At 48.2% G+C, this 18,605-nt stretch overlaps 6 protein-coding genes across 6 annotated transcripts, besides 3 other annotated features; 2 read left to right on the plus strand and 4 right to left on the minus strand.

The window, feature by feature from the left end:
* Nucleotides 1–368: 368 nt before the first annotated feature.
* Nucleotides 369–411: a microsatellite.
* An 836-nt stretch (nucleotides 412–1,247) lies between these two features.
* Nucleotides 1,248–1,294: a microsatellite.
* A 706-nt stretch (nucleotides 1,295–2,000) lies between these two features.
* FPSE_12044 (uncharacterized protein) lies at nucleotides 2,001–3,587 on the plus strand (the record flags this gene model as incomplete). The annotated part of the gene is made up of 1 exon (XM_009265161.1): nucleotides 2,001–3,587. The coding sequence occupies one exon, from the start codon at nucleotides 2,001–2,003 to the stop codon at nucleotides 3,585–3,587; it is 1,587 nt and encodes a 528-aa protein (XP_009263436.1).
* A 964-nt stretch (nucleotides 3,588–4,551) lies between these two features.
* FPSE_12043 (uncharacterized protein) lies at nucleotides 4,552–6,691 on the minus strand (the record flags this gene model as incomplete). The annotated part of the gene is made up of 5 exons (XM_009265160.1): nucleotides 4,552–5,102; nucleotides 5,154–5,637; nucleotides 5,687–5,949; nucleotides 6,005–6,313; nucleotides 6,640–6,691. 5 exons carry the CDS (start codon nucleotides 6,689–6,691, stop codon nucleotides 4,552–4,554), a joined length of 1,659 nt encoding a protein of 552 aa, XP_009263435.1.
* A 1,694-nt stretch (nucleotides 6,692–8,385) lies between these two features.
* On the plus strand, nucleotides 8,386–10,902 carry FPSE_12042 (uncharacterized protein; the record flags this gene model as incomplete). The annotated part of the gene is made up of 4 exons (XM_009265159.1): nucleotides 8,386–8,712; nucleotides 8,766–9,310; nucleotides 9,361–10,736; nucleotides 10,787–10,902. 4 exons carry the CDS (start codon nucleotides 8,386–8,388, stop codon nucleotides 10,900–10,902), a joined length of 2,364 nt encoding a protein of 787 aa, XP_009263434.1.
* Nucleotides 10,903–11,373: 471 nt separating this feature from the next.
* On the minus strand, nucleotides 11,374–12,540 carry FPSE_12041 (uncharacterized protein; the record flags this gene model as incomplete). Its single annotated transcript, XM_009265158.1, has 3 exons — nucleotides 11,374–11,942; nucleotides 11,992–12,376; nucleotides 12,499–12,540. The coding sequence occupies 3 exons, from the start codon at nucleotides 12,538–12,540 to the stop codon at nucleotides 11,374–11,376; spliced, it is 996 nt and encodes a 331-aa protein (XP_009263433.1).
* Nucleotides 12,541–13,224: 684 nt separating this feature from the next.
* Nucleotides 13,225–13,289: a microsatellite.
* Nucleotides 13,290–14,441: 1,152 nt separating this feature from the next.
* Nucleotides 14,442–14,883, minus strand: FPSE_12040 (uncharacterized protein; the record flags this gene model as incomplete). The annotated part of the gene is made up of 2 exons (XM_009265157.1): nucleotides 14,442–14,818; nucleotides 14,874–14,883. 2 exons carry the CDS (start codon nucleotides 14,881–14,883, stop codon nucleotides 14,442–14,444), a joined length of 387 nt encoding a protein of 128 aa, XP_009263432.1.
* Nucleotides 14,884–16,200: 1,317 nt separating this feature from the next.
* FPSE_12039 (uncharacterized protein) lies at nucleotides 16,201–18,540 on the minus strand (the record flags this gene model as incomplete). The annotated part of the gene is made up of 5 exons (XM_009265156.1): nucleotides 16,201–16,356; nucleotides 16,425–16,546; nucleotides 16,591–16,772; nucleotides 16,806–16,922; nucleotides 17,024–18,540. The coding sequence occupies 5 exons, from the start codon at nucleotides 18,538–18,540 to the stop codon at nucleotides 16,201–16,203; spliced, it is 2,094 nt and encodes a 697-aa protein (XP_009263431.1).
* Between the last annotated feature and the right edge of the window lie 65 nt (nucleotides 18,541–18,605).

The raw sequence follows: 18,605 nt of genomic DNA on the forward strand, positions 1-18,605 counted from the left end.
GGATGTTGGACCCCTGACCAATGGTGACGATCAAGAAGAAGTGGAATAAAGAAAGGACCACGAGAGATATTTGGCTATTTGAGATAGTTAGAAGGCCTCAATTTGTTGTGATTTTATTGCCGCAGAATTTGATTGAATGACCACGTGTGAGTTATCTTGAGTAGAGTAGTAATAGAGTAGCAGCAATGACCTATTGTTTACCGAGTGCAGGCATTGCTAATATCTATATCCATATCGGTAAGACGCATGACACTTTTAGAACCAAAGGATATCCTAGCTGCGGAGCAGGCTCTCGTTGATATGCGGTAGAGGCCGGGCAGGCCTTGACGAGACGAGAGGTGGAGATATGGAATCATGGTGCGCTGTCAAGGTTTGGTCAGGTCAGGTTGTCGTCAAGTCAAGTCAGGTCAGAGGTGTTTTACATTAGTCCGCCTTGTAAAACAAAAACGCTTCAGCCAGTTGGTCTCCATATGCCGTGGAGACTCGGTCTTTTATGCCAAGAGGGGAATAGGCCTCATGTTTGTATGTAGGCTATGTATATGTAATTGACAATTGCATGCAGATCAACAGACGGCAATTGATTTGGGCTGTCGATAAAAGTAAACCCTAATGACACAAGAGGGTTTCAAAAAACCAAAGGACCTTGTTTCGACCTGGTACGTTTAGTTTATGCTGTCTTACTCTGTACCTGGCCTTGCTTGGCTTGTGAGAGGCATTCATTCCTTTTTATAGACAAGTACATACAACGGGCGGCATGTTGTCCAACTCACAAGGGTTTGACCTGACCAGGGGTCTTTCAAGTCAGTCTCATCTGGTTAGACTAGACTGTCAAGAGTCTGATAGTACAGAGATATCGGCGATGAGAAGGCCAGGAAAAGAAACCAATTCACCGCTATATCTACAATAACCAAGTCCAGCCATGCCCGTTGAGGACTGGCGACGTCTGCAATCAATTAATCAAGCAGGGTTTAAGTTCGTTTAACTTCCGGTAACTTGTGACACCGTCGGTAAACCACTATCACACTCACTGAGAAATGGGTAGTAGGTAGTAGGTTATACAAAATTGTAAAATAAGTGAGGCGATTAATTGATTGAATATCGACATAGACGAAACCCACAGAACTGCCATCTCATACATACCTGCTTTTAGGTACATTACAGATTGTCGTGTCATCCATTCAGCGCCTCACAACCGCCAGAGACAAGGATTCCCCAGCGCATCAGACAGGGGTCTCACTGCCAGCTGCAGGCTTAGGCTCACCGGGCTAGGCTCAGGCTCAGGCTTAGGCTAGGCGGGTTACCCACCTGGGCTAGTGGACCGCCAGCGATGGACTACCCTCCAAGACTACCCGATCGCCCTGAAAACAAGATACCTACCTCACATCTATTGATTCATTCTTCTTTCTGCTAAGAACAAGTCCGTCGAAACTTACGGTCAAGGTTTATATCTTACTAGCAGTTTTATTAGTCTACTAGCTACGTTTCTCGATATTACCCTATCTAGATATCTTTCTTCACTTTTCTTTCTTTCCTTCCATTTCTGTTTCTGGTCTGTTTTATATTCGCACATCCTTTTCTTCACTTCTCCATTCTTTCGGATCCAATTTCCACCATTCTCCGGGTCTCGTCTCTCCATCAACTTGCATTTGCAGCCGGCATCACGCGTCCCCCATCGTCAAATCCGCCACCCGGCCATCGGCTTCACCGACTACCCTCGACCATCAAACTCGTTCTCTGTTCTTTACATATCAATATTCAGTTCAATTCAGTTGAGCAGAAACAAAAAGAAGCTCTAACAAGGGATTGAACATTACGACATTTAATTTGCACACCACCACAAGCACAGCAATCAATCAATCACCGCACACATCACACCCAGTAACCAAACCCCCTATGTGACGCTGACTCGTCTCTTCCCTATTCTCTCCTCATCATTATCGTCATCGTATTCAAGCGACCAATTTCTCAACAAATTCATACCCCCTGGCTCGAAATGTCCCATGGCCTTTTGGGTGGTTGACGGGGGTCGTCCGCTTGGACTTGGTACTACCACTACATCTGCCGCTGCCGCTATCAACACAAGCCGGGGTCCGTACTATGTGGGCGGTAAACGGAGGGTAAGCATCTCCGAAGGCGGCGATGCATATTCATATTCCCATGCTCCCGGCCATGGCGATGCCTTCAATTTCGATCCAAAGAGATCTAGGCTTGCCGATGAGCTTCCTTACGACGCATACGACAACACGCCAATGACCATTCCTGGTCCCAGCGGTTATTCCTCACCACAACCGCATGATCATTTCTCACCTTACTACCAACAACCGCAGCAACAGGCATTCCAACCCAGAATCCATCATGGCAACAAATCCGCCCACCCATACAACCACCCCTGCAACTCTCTCACAGAAGATGAATTCCTATACCACGACGACATCGGTTCTTCCACTCCCCCATTGATTCATCGTCCCGACTCAGCACCTGTCAAGAACCTCTCTTTTCTCGTAATTCGCGAACGTTCACCAACCCCGGAGGGCTTCCCCTCTATCGATGCTAGTTTCGATCTTGGCGCCTTCGGTCCAGCACCCGAATCTCGGCCGGCTCCGTCTTTCGGGCCCCCCGGACCACCACCGGCTCCCGCACCAGCCTCAGCACCAGCACCCGTCGCCGATGCCTGTTCTATGGAACGCACAGCCTCCGGTCTATCCATTTCATCCGACACCACTCAACCATCACTTGCTAGTCTATCCCCCCTAAACGACGACAATGAACCGGGCTTCCTGAGCGACCTCGCTGCCGCACGCTTAGTTCGTGATCACGTCGCCCACTCTGGCTTTTCCAGTTCCAATCGTCGAAGACATCGCGGTGTTGACTCACGCCATGGCCGCATCCTGAGAACTCTCATTAACCCCAAATCCCGTGCTGCCGACTTCCCACTCGACGACAACGCTCTGCGCAGCATCTTCTCCGCCGCCAATGAACTCTTCTTCGGCAATCGCCTTGCCGGTCGTGTTGCATGGGACTGGAGTCACCCTGCAAGCGCCCAGTACCAGGCGCATATTGTTGGCACCACCGCTGTGCGACGTTCCCGTGATGGTGGCTACGAGACCCTCATCGTGCTGTCGTCACCTATCCTCCAGGACACAAAGTACAACCGACGTCTCCTGATCTCAACATTCCTGCACGAAATGATCCACAGTTACCTCTTTGTAGTATGCGGACTGAAAGCCCGCTACGAAGGTGGTCACACCGAAGGGTTTCGCCAGATCGCCGACACTATCGATCGCTGGGTCGGTCACAGCTATCTGCGTCTCAGTGAAATGGATGCTGATCTGGAGCACTTCCGCCAGCACCCGGCATGTGGGCACGACCAGCATCAGGTGCGCAGTCGAAGTGCAGACGGGCAGGAGAGGATACCCTGGCGCAGCGAGAGATGGGAAGATGGAGAACGAGAACGAGAAAGAAGCGTCATCTATCCGACCGAGCTTCACCCACGGCCACATCCCAGCTACGAAAACAGGGATCGACATGGGCGCGAGGGCCACAGGGCCCTTCATGTCCGGAGAGGAATCTCACCATACGTTTACTGAGCGTGGAAGTGACCCTCCAAGGTCGCCCATGCCTTATCCGCTATTACACAGGCATACTGGCTCACCAAGAGCCAATACCTGATACATGTCACCACAAGAGTGGCATCTTTTTATCACTTACTATTTCACCTGGAATCTATCGGGACTTCATTTTTCTTCCTACTATCAAAAACTTTATTTATCTAACGGGATGGTCTGGCTTCGTATTTGTATTTATATGATTCCCCCTCTTTTGTTCCTCATTCCAACAGCGCGGCAGACATTACCTTCAAAAATCTTTTGGGCATGGGAGGGGCGTTTTGACATTCACAGGGGACTGAAGCATATTACGGCTAGGGATTCTATTCTTTTAGGAAACAACGTCAGGCGGCGGTACCGGCGCTAGGAGGATCTCTCTCTTTTTTGTATTGCTATATGCTATGGAAAAGTACTACTAAATTATACCAAATGCTGCTTTTTCTCCTTTATATGTTTGGGGAGAGGGTCAGATTGGAACCACGGAATGTGGTGTTATGATCAGATACTACAAGCTATAACGTGTGGCAATATAGCTACGCAGTGTCACTGAATAAAACCATCATAAACCTCACGTACATTTTATCTCAATCTATCTCAAGGATAAGGAAGTGGTTACTATTCATGCATAGTGTCAAGTCAAAATTTTTATTACTAGCCGCTATTTTGGCTGCCACATCCAATGCAGACATCATCATTATACTCATCATTACTAGACGCCAGCAATGTATAGAATGTCCAATGCATCTCACCTCTCGTATATAATCCCCCTTTTCGTAAAAAGCAAATAGTTCGCCAAGTTGTACGCAAAACATAACAAACCAAATTAGGCACTGAACATCATTTTACCTCAATCGTCTTCGTAGTTGAGGTATACCATATCCTTTCGTGTATATGTCGAACGGCCGAGGGACTGTCAAGACGAGTCTTTACCAAACTCGCCATTTCTTTAGTTTTGTCCTCCCTTGATTGTTCCGTAACTTTGCTGCTCGGGTCTTGGCTTGTTCAACAGTTGCTCTTCATCCTCAGAGTCAGAAGCAACCGCCGAGTTTTCAGGCAATAACAGCGTACTAGACGAAGATGAAGCCTCATTGTCCTCCGTATCAGAGTTCTCTGCCGAAGTTGACGCGGAAGCGGTTGGACCGGCTCCGTCTTTGGCGAGATACGCAGGAATAGCGCCTATAATGGCGACAAACATAAGGAAGAACCACGCCGTAACGACATATCCGTGTTCAGCGCCCCAAGTGAAGAGAGCGCCAGCAGAAGCGGGACCGGCTGCGCGGCCCAGTCCGCTAAATGTGGTCGCATAGCCGTTAAGTGTTCCCAGTACGCGGAGGGAACTACACGAGTTGGTGAGAAGAATGGTGGTGGATGGAAAGGCCACGATGATTCCAGCGGCCTTGATGAACATGACGAGGATAAGAGCCGTCGTTCGGGCATTGTGTGTAGAGAACAGAACACAGTAAGGGGTGAGGAAGTAAGCGATCGGCATAAGAACACCTATAGTAAGTTAGCGAGGATATATCATTAATGCAAAAGGTGACAGCTTACAGCAGAATCTGAAGCATCGCAAGACTCCAAAACGAGCAACAATTGTAGGGTACAGCGTGAACTGTATGGTGCCGCAAACAACACCATATACTGTGTAAATAAGGCCAACCTGGCTATGTGACATGCCAAATCCTCCAGAAAAGTAAAAGGGGAACGCCGTGTTCTCAGGCGTGTGCTCTTCAACAGGATGTCTCAGGAAGACACTGAGGATCTGATCATAGGCGACGGAGTGGAAAGCCAAAAACGTGTATGCCAAAAGGTTGATGGAGGTTTCACGAGTGAGAACACGCTCTTTCCTGGCTGGCTCTTGAGAATGTGTCTTGGGCGCGATCTTGTTGGGAAGAAGAGGCGAAGTGGCCTCGCCGTCTACGAAAGAAGGGCGACGAGTAGAGGGTGTTGGGCGATTGTTTTTAAAGGAGCGGGTAATACGCTCGCCAACTAGAATACCCCAGTCTCGGTGTCCTCTTTTGCTGGGAAGAGTTTCCTGAACAGTATTAGGAGCGGTGTATAGCAAAGCCATAGTTCAGACTTACATGAAGAAACAGGACTGCGACGGTAACAGAAGTGAGGAAGAAGATGGTCAAGATTAAGTTGGGAAGAATAAATGGGAACCGCTTGAAGAATTCCATGTGACCAAAAATCTCAGGATATTGCTCTGCGGGCTCGGCGAAGAAGCCTCCAAAACTAGGGCCGATGATAGATCCCAAACTCCAGACAATGGGCATAATGGAGAATGCACGAGGCTGAAGTTCTCGTTCGGGGACCATTTCAGCAACCATTGTTCGAATAATTCCAACTAATAACTGTCAGCGAAACGAAATTTCCAACGTACAGGGTATGGTTTAACAAACCATTTCCGTTTCCACCTCCCTGAACCGCTCGGACAACAATGGCCATGGGCAAACTCGTTGACATGCCCCATACTATAAAGCATACCATGGTAGTCAAAAGGCCCATGATAACAGTAGGTTTTCTCCCGTAGGTATCAGACGCTTTTCCCCACGCAACAGCCGTGATGCTCTGTGAGATGGAAAAGACACCCGACGTGACACCCACCCAGCTTCCGACCTTATTCGTTGGAACGCCGAAGCTCCTAACCATCGCTGGGAGGTATGGGAAGACTGAGGTGTAAGCCATAGGCTCGGCGATTCTTGCAATGGCTATTGGGAAGTTAGTGAAATCTTTGTAAGACGTTTGGGGTACCTGGGGAGGATTGGACCATAATGGCTGTAGATTTATGCTATAGTGTCTCTGTGCTTGATGAGAGGTTGTTCTTATCAATAACATCTATAAGGGAGCACGCTGGGACAGAGGAGAGGGAATCTAGTGGCATTGTATTGACTTGAATATCTTCTCATCTCATCCCGACTTTGTGTAGGAGACTGATGTTGCGAACAAAGCACGGCCCAGGACCATTTGACAAGGGTATTGAAAACCTTTTACAGGCGTTGACAGAACCAAGGAAATCTGTAATAGTTTAACTTACCCAGAATCGCCAGCTGCTGCTTTGGCAGCTTAGGGCCATCTTTTGTCGTCATTGTGAAAGGCGATGGCGCAAAGGGAGATAGAGGAGCAATATGAGTATTTGAATTAAATAATTCTTGTTTTTTCGGTTTAACAATGCGCAGTACGCTAAGCCAGAGCGATGATCGGTCTGGTCAGGGAATAAGCAATGGATATAGGCAATCAGACTTATTGATCAGCCTTTTCCTGACTCTTACACCAGAAAAGATGAATAGAGAAAGAGGACGAGATGTTATTAGTAGAAGAAAGAAAGAAAGAGAAGAGAGAGCCCGATAAAAAAGGCAAAGTACAAGAGCCAAGCCCGCTGAGGAAGTTATGGGTCACTATTACCAAATCAGGTTTGGTCGCCTTTTCCCGTTCACAATCGTGCAGGAAGGGCGAACATTTGCAGGGGTCTTGTTAGACATGTAGAATATTGCGGTCAAGAAAGGCCGGTAATTGGAAGGGACTGTAATTGTGATGCTCCAGTATTGGTTGATGGCTGCGGGAACCACGGTGAAGGATCGGGGAGTCACAGGAGCAACTTCAGCTGGGTTAGCCTACCTAGTAGTTGCCGGGCTATGCCAGACAGTGCTATACAGTATCGACGGCACCTATCCGTACCTTGGCAGAGGATTGATTAATATTGTTTTCGTAAGACATTGGCGGGTGGCATGACGTACAGCATGTATGGCGCTCTGATGATGCACTCGAGTTCTCACTGTCCCCAGTACCGAGTTTAGCTGGGCAAGGCGAACAAGACAAGTCGTTGTCTTAGGTTGCAACCATCATAAGGAATGACAGAAAAAGCTGGCCTCGGAGTTTGAGGCGATCAAAATAAATAGCCTAAGTATGCAGGTCTGATATAGCATAATCTGTTTCACTAATTTTGTCTCTAATTCTCTCCACTAGTCTTGTCTTTTGACCCTACATATGCAGTAGGCCGTCCTACATGGAGTCTGGGGTCAGCATCGGGCCCCGAGAGCGGAGCTTGTTAGTTCTCTGCAAGCCACCAGATATTTCCCCGCTTGTCTCCGCCTTATTGCCGATTCGAGTAATAAACTGGTCGGCGGCTAATGCGGAGTAGATAGTGCATAATCTGCGATGATATCCGTATAAGTGTGTGTGTGTGGTGATTCACTTGTAATGGTATAAGTGCAGTGATTCAGTGATTCAATGCTTCATACTTATTTACTGTATTATTTGCCATGCCTAAACAGTAATATAGAGGCCTGCTCTTAGGTCTAAGTAGAAAAATATACATCTAGTCTTGAATATCATAAACTGCATAAAGTTATACTCTCTTATGTTATCCCGAGGCATGTCAAACGTCCCGCTGGTGGATCCCTTGTATATCCACCATTGTGATTGGTCAATGTGCTCCGTTGCTCTGTAACGTCATGACCCGTTGTATCACGTCTTTATCTCGAGTTACTTTCCTTCCTTCTATCAACATCATCAACATCATTATCATTACCCAAGCTCCAACGCATGTCAACAATTTAAATAGTCCCGGGAGCAACATCTTCTAGGATATCTTCAACTATGAGTCGGCTGTGAGTTGGATACCTACCTATTAAACGCCCCGCCAAGACCTCTATCCCTCCACTTCCCGGACAACATTGACCATCAGGGCCGGACCCAAGACCAAGACCAAGACCAAGACCAAGACCAAGACTTATACTAAGACTCCATCCCCAGTAGCTCTTCTCATCGCGAGAAAGACAAAATGCCAACCGAGAGCACTCCTCTCATACAAACCATTCGGGTCGGCCCTCCCCGGAGGAGGTACCCTCACCAAACCTGGCGTCGCTTCTTCACTCTGATTTGCTCTGTCGTTGTTATTGGCGGGTTTGGCCTGTTCGTTATCCAAACTCTGTTAATTGGACCTCACCATCATCATGGCCATCCCGGTTCCTGGTTACCTGGCAAAAGCCACTTGAGTTACGACGAGATGGAACGTATTCTCTTCGATACCCCAGACCCCAAAAAGGCCGAGGAATGGAGCCGTTATTACACTTCTGGTCCTCATCTTGCTGGCAAGAACCTCTCACAGGTAGGTAATCACTCGCTTACTATCTATATAAACACTGACCAATTCTCCCCCAGGCTGAGTGGACAAGGGACCGTTGGGAGGAGTTCGGAGTTGCATCCAACATCGTGGCATACGATGCCTACCTCAACTATCCTGTTGACGCCAGTGTTTCCATCTTGGAAAAGTCAAAGAATGGAAAGGGCTGGAACACCACATTCAAGGCCTCTCTCGAGGAGGACATCATCGAAGAGGACCCAACAACCTCTTACGACAACCGTGTTCCCATCTTCCACGGCTACTCGGCCAGTGGAAACGTCACTGCCTCTTTCGTCTATGTCAACTATGGAACTTATCAGGATTACCAGGATCTCGTTGATGCCAAGGTTGACGTCAAGGGTAAGATTGCCATTGCCAGATACGGTGGAATCTTTAGAGGCCTCAAAATCAAGCGCGCACAGGAGCTTGGCTTTGTTGGAGTCCTCATCTACAGCGATCCCGGCGATGATGGCGAGAGGACTGAAGAGCACGGATATAAGCCTTATCCTGAGGGACCTGCGCGAAACCCCAGTGCTGTTCAACGCGGAAGTGCGGAATTCCTGAGCATCCGCCCTGGTGATCCGTATGTAAAATCTTCTCTGAATCAGAGATGTAGCTGACCTGACCTTTTAGATCCACCCCCGGATATCCTTCTAAGCCGGATGCTCCGCGTGTCCCGGTCGATGATGCTACCGCGTCTATCCCTTCAATCCCCATCTCATACCGGGATGCTCTCCCTATCCTCAAAGCTCTTAATGGTCATGGTCCAAAGTCATCAGACTTCAACAAGTACTGGAATAAGAACCTCGGCTTGAAATACAAGGGCATCGAGTACAACATTGGTCCTACGCCAGATGACGTTGTTGTGAACCTTTACAACGAGCAAAAGTATGTCACCACACCTATCTGGGATGTCATTGGAATTGTCAACGGTACCATCCCCAACGAAGTCATTGTTGTTGGAAACCATCGAGATGCCTGGATCGTTGGCGGAGCTGGTGACCCCAACAGTGGTTCCGCTGTTCTCAACGAAGTCATTCGCGGAGTTGGAAAGGCTATTGATGCAGGCTGGAAGCCTCTTCGAACTATCGTCTTTGCGAGCTGGGACGGCGAGGAATACTCTCTGATTGGCAGCACTGAATGGGTTGAGGAATATCTCCCTTGGCTCTCAGAGGCTAATGTTGCCTACGTCAATGTTGATGTCGGTGTCGATGGTCCCGAGTTCACCGCATCTGCAGCTCCTCTTCTCAACCAGATCATCCGAGATGTCACAAGCGCTGTTCCCTCGCCCAACCAGACAGTTCCTGGCCAGACCGTCAACGATCTCTGGTCCGGTATAATTGCGACCATGGGTAGCGGTAGCGACTTCACAGCTTTCCAGGACTTTGCGGGTATTCCTTGCATCGATTTCGGTTTCAAGTACCGCAGCACCAGCGCCGTCTACCACTACCACAGCAACTACGATAGCTTCTACTGGATGAAGGAATACGGCGATGTCGGATTCAAGTACCACCGAACCATGGCTCAGATTCTAGGTCTCACTATTGCCAAGCTCGCAGGCACCGTCATCATCCCTTTCAGCGCTACCGAGTATGCCGATGCTCTGAATGGTTACCTTGACAAGGTTGAAGCTAAGTTCGAGCCTGCTGCCGACGTCACGAGCGACGACGAAATCTTTAGCATGCGTGGTACTGTCTTGTCAGACAAGCCTATTGGAAGCGAGCACGAGTTCAGGAAGAGCCTCGACCACATCCGCCAACAACTCGGACACTTCCACCTCAAAGCCAGTGAGCTCGACGCCGAAGCTGAAATTGCCAACCACAAACTCGAAGAGGGTCTTCCATGGTGGAATATCATTGGGAAAATCCGACTCGGCTACACTATCGAGAGGATCAACAAGAGATACAAGTTCCTCGAACGAAACTTCCTCTATGAGGGCGGCTTGGATGGTCGAGATTGGTTCAAGCACGTAGTTTTTGCGCCTGGTATTTGGACCGGCTATTCCGGAGGTAAGTAACTTGTCCGAGCAAATTTGACTCACATGCTAACGCTATTATAGCTGTTTTCCCCGGCTGGGACGAGAGTATCGATGCAAAAGATTACACTAACGGTCTTAAGTGGTCTGCTATCATTGTTGGATGTATCAACAAGGCTATCAATAGCCTCTCTGGCTAAGTTGTCCTCAGGGTATCATAAAAGTCGGCTCCGGGAGCCTAAGAGACGGAATACCAGGATACTAGGTCAGTTTATACTACTTAGATCAGACGTCTTACGCTTGTTTGTTTTTTGCACTTCGACGCCTAGAGGCTAACTTCTGTTGCCCACCAGGCTAGGCTGTTAGTCTTTGGAAACGTTAGTTTTTGAAGTAGATAGGCCATCACATAAGATGAAACATGAGCGATCATCTCCTCTCATATAATAATCACTCTATCATATATCAAATCTCAGCAGACCTATATTAAGCAGTTACAAAATAATGATAGGCAGTCGTCATTATCACTCACGAATCCGGTAGATAGATTGACCTGGTATCAATTCAAGACGGCATATTCGTCATCTAACGCTTCTATAAGCTGAAATCTTACACTAGCAGTAATCTTCGTCGCCGGTATTCAAATCTATCATTACATCCACACATGTCTTTGTTTAGAACTTGTAAACCTGGTCTTCCTTGTAGCCGAGCTCCTTAAGAGCACCGGTCAGTTCACCCTGGTTCTTAGGGCTGACCTTGTTTCCGGAGATGGCGTTCATGAGACCAGGAGGGCCGCAGACGAAAAGCTTGATGTTCTCGTTCTTGGGCTCGGGAAGAACTGTCTTGAGAAGGTCCTTGGAGATGAAGCCACTGCCACCGGCCCAGCCCTTGGGAGGGTTGTCGAGGACATAGAAGGCTCGGAAGCGCTGAGGGTAGGTGTTCTCGAGCTCCTCGAATTGCTTCTTGAGGAGGATGTCTTGCTCGCTGACGTTGCCAAATACAAGAGTGACCTTGGTCTTGTCCTTGGGGTTGTTGAAGATGGCGCGGGCGAGCTGATACATGGGGGTAATACCGGTGCCACCAGCGATGAGGGCGATGTGGTCGTGTTTGTTCTCCTCCCAGGCGTACTTGGGCAGGGGGCCCTTGAGGTCGAGTCGCTGGCCAGGAGCCATGTCGTGCAGGTGTGTGCTCATAGGGCCGTTAGGGTACTTCTTGATAAGCAAGTCGAGGAAGCCCTTGTCGGCTGTAAAGCAGTTAGCATGCGCTCATACACAAAGAGCATCTTTACATACTCTCATCGCTGATAGGGGTGTAGGGTCGTAGAGTGGCCTTCTCGTCATTGGGGCCCTTGTACTTTGTGAGAAGAGCACTGGCAACGTGCAGACCAGAGACCTGGTCAGCTTCAGGAAGCTCGAACCGCAGACGCTTGGTGTTGTGGTTGACAATCTCGACGTCAGAGAGCTTGAGGGAGACCCAACCCTGATCACCACCGGTGAAAGCCGCCTTGGGCTCAACACCAACAGCCTTCTTCACGTCCTGAGCAGCGGCAGCAACGGGAGCTCCGCTCTTGCCAAAGTACCAGTAACCAGCACCACCAAGGGCAGCAGCTCCAGCAGCATAGAGGAGGGCATTGGAACCGCCAGCCCCTCCAGCCTCGGTGGCATATCGACGAACAGACTGTAGATGAACTCAATTAGCTTTTTCTGTGGTTTGGTAAGAGAAACATTTGATTGATAATCCAAGACCATCACGGAAGAAGGAGGGGTGTTAATGCGACATGCGCGGGGAGAAAACCATACCCTCAAAGGCTGAGCGGCGCGGAATGCAGATCGGGCAAACATCTTGACGGTATTACAGTACTATTTTGAAGTCAATTGGGAAGTCAATTGGCCAGAAACAGAAGAGTAAAAAGAGTTGTTGACGTTCAGAGTTAGAGAAGTGGGCGTATCAAGGTACCTGGGTTCCGAAATCGCGACGGTTAGAAGATGACGTTATGAGTCACGTGATATCCCGAGCACGTAATAAGAGATCCAGGCCACCTCTGCTCTAGGTATAGGTCTTAGGTAGACAGCGCCTATAGCCATCGTCACTGTTACAAATTTACAATGGCCACCTTAGTACCTAACCAAGAGACAGTTGATTCCTACTTGCTACAACGTACAATTTTACATCATACTAATCGATCATAGAACCTACGTTGCAGGGCGATGTTCGCAATAGCCTTCAACTGCTCCACGATAAATTGCAGGCTGCCATAAAGGCGCCTAAGAACAGAAGAAGGAGAATAGGAGCTTCAGCGGTACACCAACCAGATGGAAGATGAACATCTTTCCTTTTCAAGATACCCTCTCTTTCCTTCTTCTTAACTACCTATCTACCTCCTATCCCGCTATTGCTCAGAGCGTTGCCAGAAGGGGAGAATGCCTTCCTCTACATGACCTTTATCAATCTCAAGTATCGCCAATAGCAAGCTCCCCTGTTCCTTCTTCCTGGCTGACCTGGAACCATCTGGTTACTAGTTGTTCTCGTCCTCACCATCCTCACCATCCTCATCCTCATCACAATCCTCATCACAATCCTCATCACAATCCGCCAATGCATCCCGCATCGTGATCATATCTTGCAGCTCTGATCTCTCCAGGTCTCTAATCAATTCCAGATTTGATTCATACTGGATCATCGAGAGGGCCAACATATTCTTTACTGCATCCATTCTTTTGTGATAATCCCCAGCTTCCATAACATTGCGCAGTAGCTTGGGCATGTCGGCGGTAGGCAATGTCACATCAGGCATCTGTTCCTTGTTGGCCTTCGTCAAATCGTCAACCGCTTCCAATTTCGACCGTTTAATGTCAATGAAGATGTCTAGGAACCTGGCAGCTGAATATTCTGTAGCATCGTATGATGTATCGTCAGGCACAGGGAGCGGGTCGCTCCCCGATCTCGAAGGGACAAAAGAGTCATTCCGGGGCCTGTTCGCCGTCTCCGGAAAGAAAAGGCACGACAAAGACAGTCCCCCACGGCTCTCTGAGCAAGCTCATAGGCCCTCCGAGCGAGCATTTTGTAGTCGACATCTACTATTCCTGCCTCTTGGAGGAGCTTGTAGGAATCGCAAAACTGGTAGATCAAAGCCCATGCCAAGCAAACCTCTATGACCAGTCCACTGGGTAGCAGGAAAGTTGATCCCCTGAGTCTTAGGGTACAGAAATAAATAGCCTAAAGAGTGTAGTCTAAGTCGCATAAGATGACCTACTAATTTCATCCCTTATGCTCTTAGCGGACACTTTTTCTGATACCCTGAGGCCAGTCCTTCTAACGCGTAGTCAATAATGCTCTGTGAAAGCACTAAAATGGCTTGCGTAGGACAGTCGTGGTTCCAAAGCTTCTAGGCATCTATTAGTTATATCCTAGTGTAACTCTGGCCCGACTGTAGAACATACCTTGCAGTGCCTAGCCAATTCTTCAGCATCCTCCTCATCAAACAGTTGACCACTAAGTAACAGTTGGAAAAGTTTGACGCTCTCTTTGTCGGCTGTAGGATTGTGAGCGTACCACTTGTCAGTACCAAGCAGCATGCGTTTCCACAACATCGCCAGCAAGTGCTAGAGGGCTATCATTTCCACCTTGCGCATACGCAGCAATAGCAAGCTAGACTCGAGATATAAGCCGTTTCACAGGGAAGGAAGATCAAATTATTGAACGCTTTCTTCCGAAGTGTAGTGCTGTCAGGAATGATAGTGCCTTACTGGCGAGCGGCGAAAATTTCATCCACCTTGGCTTTGATAGTATTCGTGATTGTATTGTATCGAACTTTTTTGTCGGTCACACCGTCGGTGACGTTCTCGAGAAACTCAGAATAGAAGTAGAACTTGTGATGTAGTGTTCTCCCATAGAGCCAGCGATCCAGAGCCCATCTTGGCAATTCATAAACCGGTCGGTAGACGTTGGTTTGTTTGTTCTTTATCATTGCAATCAGAATGGCAGATCTCTCCTGGGTCAGATGGAAATTGTCTGTCTCGGGATCAAAGACGTTCGGCTGCTTCAGCGTAGCCCCCCTAGCATCAAAACCAGAAGGCTCATCTGGTAAGTACTCTCCGATGACAAGTCGCGATCTTCTCGCTATTATGTATTAGTACAGATATTCATATATAGGTAGCTAGAAACTTGAACTTACATAGCAACATTTTCAAGGTTGAGGGACTGAAGTGGATGTTCTTGTTCTTCAATGAGGCAGCATTCGCATTGGGCGTCGGATTCACTTATTCTCTAATCGTCTGCAATCCGTTTGATGCGAATGAGTTGGTTTTTTAGTTCTGTTAAGCTTTCCCGTATCGTACGGGATATTCTGCACGTTAAATACAAAATCTCTGCCTCGACAATCCATCGCCGGCAGTCATCACAATGACAATACTGTAGAGTAGAGTGAGTTATAATGATGCGTCATGTAAGAGAGTCATCGATGATAGATGGTTGCATATACTTACGCTGTCTTCTGTCAGTGAAGGCCTCTGACTGCTGATGTTGGTTGCAAGGATGGCGGTGCAAAAAGGTGACGGAGGGGGTAAAGAAAGAGGAGGGGGTTAAGGAAGGAGGAGGAGATTTACAGAAAAGAGGAACGCCAAACTCGACCTACCTAGGCAGCACTCCTAAATGCGAACTAGGCAGCAATGAATCACTGTAGCTCGCAAAATGAAATGAATTTACAGTTAGAGAAGCCATATTGCCCCGACTCACGCAGGGACAGAATCTGAACCCAGCGTGGACGCATTCTCCGAGGAGGCACTCAACAACGCGAGTACGATATGCCCCAGCACCAAAAGCAGATGCATATCTAGGTACCTGGTTATGATAGAGTGAACTAGAGGCTCTTGGCATAATAAACTCAATCGTATAGACCCTCTCTAACAGGTCCTTATAATTCTTTGCTAAAGATTGGTAAGTAGGCTTAAAAGACTCTATATCTATACCTTCCACTTCCTCTAGCTGTATGCAGTAAAAAGGTCTATAGAAAAATTAGCCTCTTAAGTCTTTAGATATAACAATAAGTAGTCTAAAAAGTCTAGTCTAAATATTATAAACTGACCTACTCATTTTATCTCTTATGCTTCTAGCAGAGGCTCTGTAATACATTAAAGTCACATAATGCAAAGTATACATACTAAGTTACTATATCTCTACTCTTATATTTATACTTAACATTTCTCGTATTAGCATTATAAAGCTCAGTATTAAAATAGAACTTATAGATCTATTAGTATAATAATAGGATATTCAGTAACAATAAGCAATAACTATAGATAATATAGTGCTTATCTTAGTTGGAATACTAAAACTTAGTACTTGAATTCCATCGAGGTTTCTAAGTTAAAGTCATTATGATCTTGCAACTCTCCCTCCGTATTGTTATCATCATTTGATTCATCCCCTGTACTATCATTGTCTGATCCTTCTACTGGATTGCTTTGTCTTGGTAATCGCTAGAGGAGTGGTCAGAACCACTATCATTTGATAGTCACTCTATCCCCTGTCGTCTCCATCTGTCTTTGATCAGGCTCATTTGACACTCGAGATGAAGCAATAGTATCTGATTCCTTATCAGGGTTGTCATCATCCTGATCGGCCATGTGCATATTCTCTTCGTTAATTGACTGAGGATTCTACAAGATGATGTTAGACTCAAGATTTACAGCGACCCTGTCCGGGGAATGTGTGTGTTTACACTTACTGTATACTCGGTTTTGCACCTTTTGATCTTGCCCTTCTTCAACGCTTGGGGTTCGTCAACATAGAGACAGGCTCCCTTGGCTGCCAGTCGGACCTGGTATAGGTTTAGTATAGATCTAGATACTTTAGATAGGTAGTAAATACTCATGCCGAGTTCTCTCTTTAACTTTGGTTTGAATGCGCAGCCTCTTCTCCTGCGGCAGTCATTGTAGCCCTTGAAGATGCCAGTTGTTCTTGTCCCATTTCATCTAGGCGCTCCCTCATAATGTGAAGATTCCATATGCCAACATGTTTTAAGCATTCCGGCATGTCTTCTTTAATCATTTCCATGGTGGCCATGACTAGATACCTATCTACTAACCCAGTCTTGATGGGTACTTACTTAGACAGGTAAATGCAATTTTGATTCCCAGTCCTGTTCCTCAACATATCGAGTACAATAGTAATCCTACGTCGGAGGACTTTATTATTAACCTTGACCGCAAGTAAAAGTATGTTACTATTATTGGTATATATGCCTGCTCTATCGGAATATATTGAATCATGAGCGTCTCTTTAAATGTGGCATGCAATTCATTATTATTCAACCCTTGGTATCACCTCCCGACTTCTTTCACTTCTTCGACGGCGGCCGGCTCTCCCAGTTCCATTGGTGGCTTCTCCTGCACCGGCGTGACGTTAGAGTCCCTTTTCGTTCCACCATCGTGGCTCTCCCTCCTCAGAATGCCAGTATCTTGAGACTGCGCGATTGTCGGCGTGTTTGCTTGGCTGCCCCCGCGTTGCCCGTGATAGTGGACGACTTGCGGGGGTGCTTGTCCGGACTGAAGTCCCAGTTGTTCGGTGGGATACGGGTCAAGGTCTTTGCTCGATGTCGAGAACATCGACACGATTGGCTGATGATACCCGTTAGTCGCATTGCTGGAAGATGGAGTGTGGCCATATTGACCGCTATGCTCCGCTTGGGTAGGTGTGCCCACGTCAGGAGAGCCAGATCCCTCCACAAGATGACCAGTCAGGCTGTTCATTCCTCCTTCGATGTCGCGGAGTAATCGGACATATTCTTCGGGCACCAGGCCGCTCTCTTGCGTCTTGGGGTCTTCGGCAACCAGCCAGCCTTGCCCATGTCGGTACGAAACCCAGATGATTTGACCCTCGACCAAAGGCAATTCGTTCTCGTTCTCTCGCTCGAAATCGAACAAGGCAACGGCCTTGCCATGGAACTCTTCGTCCGGTGACGTAATAGTAAACTGATAATCTCGTGAATAGCGAGACTCGTCATTGAAGCCTGGGGACGATGGGGAGCTGTCAGACTCGGGCTGATAGTACTCACCGCCCTCGGCAGCCCTAGGTTGTTGGGCAATATGATATGCCCGGCTGTGTCGTGCCTGGTCTGGGGGATATGTGACAAAATCTCCGCCAGGACCGTTGGCCTCGTTACCACTATTCACATAGTATGTTTCGCTGCCGTCTCCACTAGTTCCCATGTAGTAACCCCGCTCATGATCATAGTTGGACGAACGCACATCATCACGACCTGTCCTCCCCCTCATGCCTGTCGCTGCTGAGGTCGATTTATGCTTGCGGTGGCGTGTGGCCACGACGGGGCTTTGCAAATCCTCGTCTTCGCTGTATGGGGGGCCACCGTCGAACTGGATGGGAGCGAGGTCATGAGCACGGTTGAATCCTTCAGTACCCCATGATTCCCAAGGCATGCGTGCGTCCAAGGAGCCCGGAGGGTCTGACAATCGCCGGTGCTCGCTTGCGGGCGTCGTCATGCCCGATGGCGGGCCCGAAGGTTCAGGCGGCGGGCCATAATGTAAAGGATGAGTGACAGGGTAGGCAAAGTCCCGCACTTGTGTATACGAGAGAGTCGAGGGGAACATTGGAAATATATGAGAATTCGGACGGGATCTCGTAGGCAAAGAGCCTGTCGAGTATTGGGAAAGTCGGCTCTTGGAAACGTGCGACATTGGTCGGGACTGAACGCTTCGGCGCGATGACGGAGATGTGATTAGAGGTGGCAGCGCGGGGTGATTAGGGTTCGGCGAAGAGACTGCGGCTGCTGAAGGAGAGGTCACTGGAGAAGAGGTCGTCGACATAACTGCCGTCGCCGACATGCCTTTCGAGACAGAGTCTAGCGACAGTCGTGCGATCTGGCGCACACGGCCGCGCAACCGCCGGA

Source organism: Fusarium pseudograminearum, chromosome 1 (assembly GCF_000303195.2).
Source record: "Fusarium pseudograminearum CS3096 chromosome 1, whole genome shotgun sequence".
In the NCBI taxonomy this organism is placed as follows: domain Eukaryota; kingdom Fungi; phylum Ascomycota; class Sordariomycetes; order Hypocreales; family Nectriaceae; genus Fusarium; species Fusarium pseudograminearum.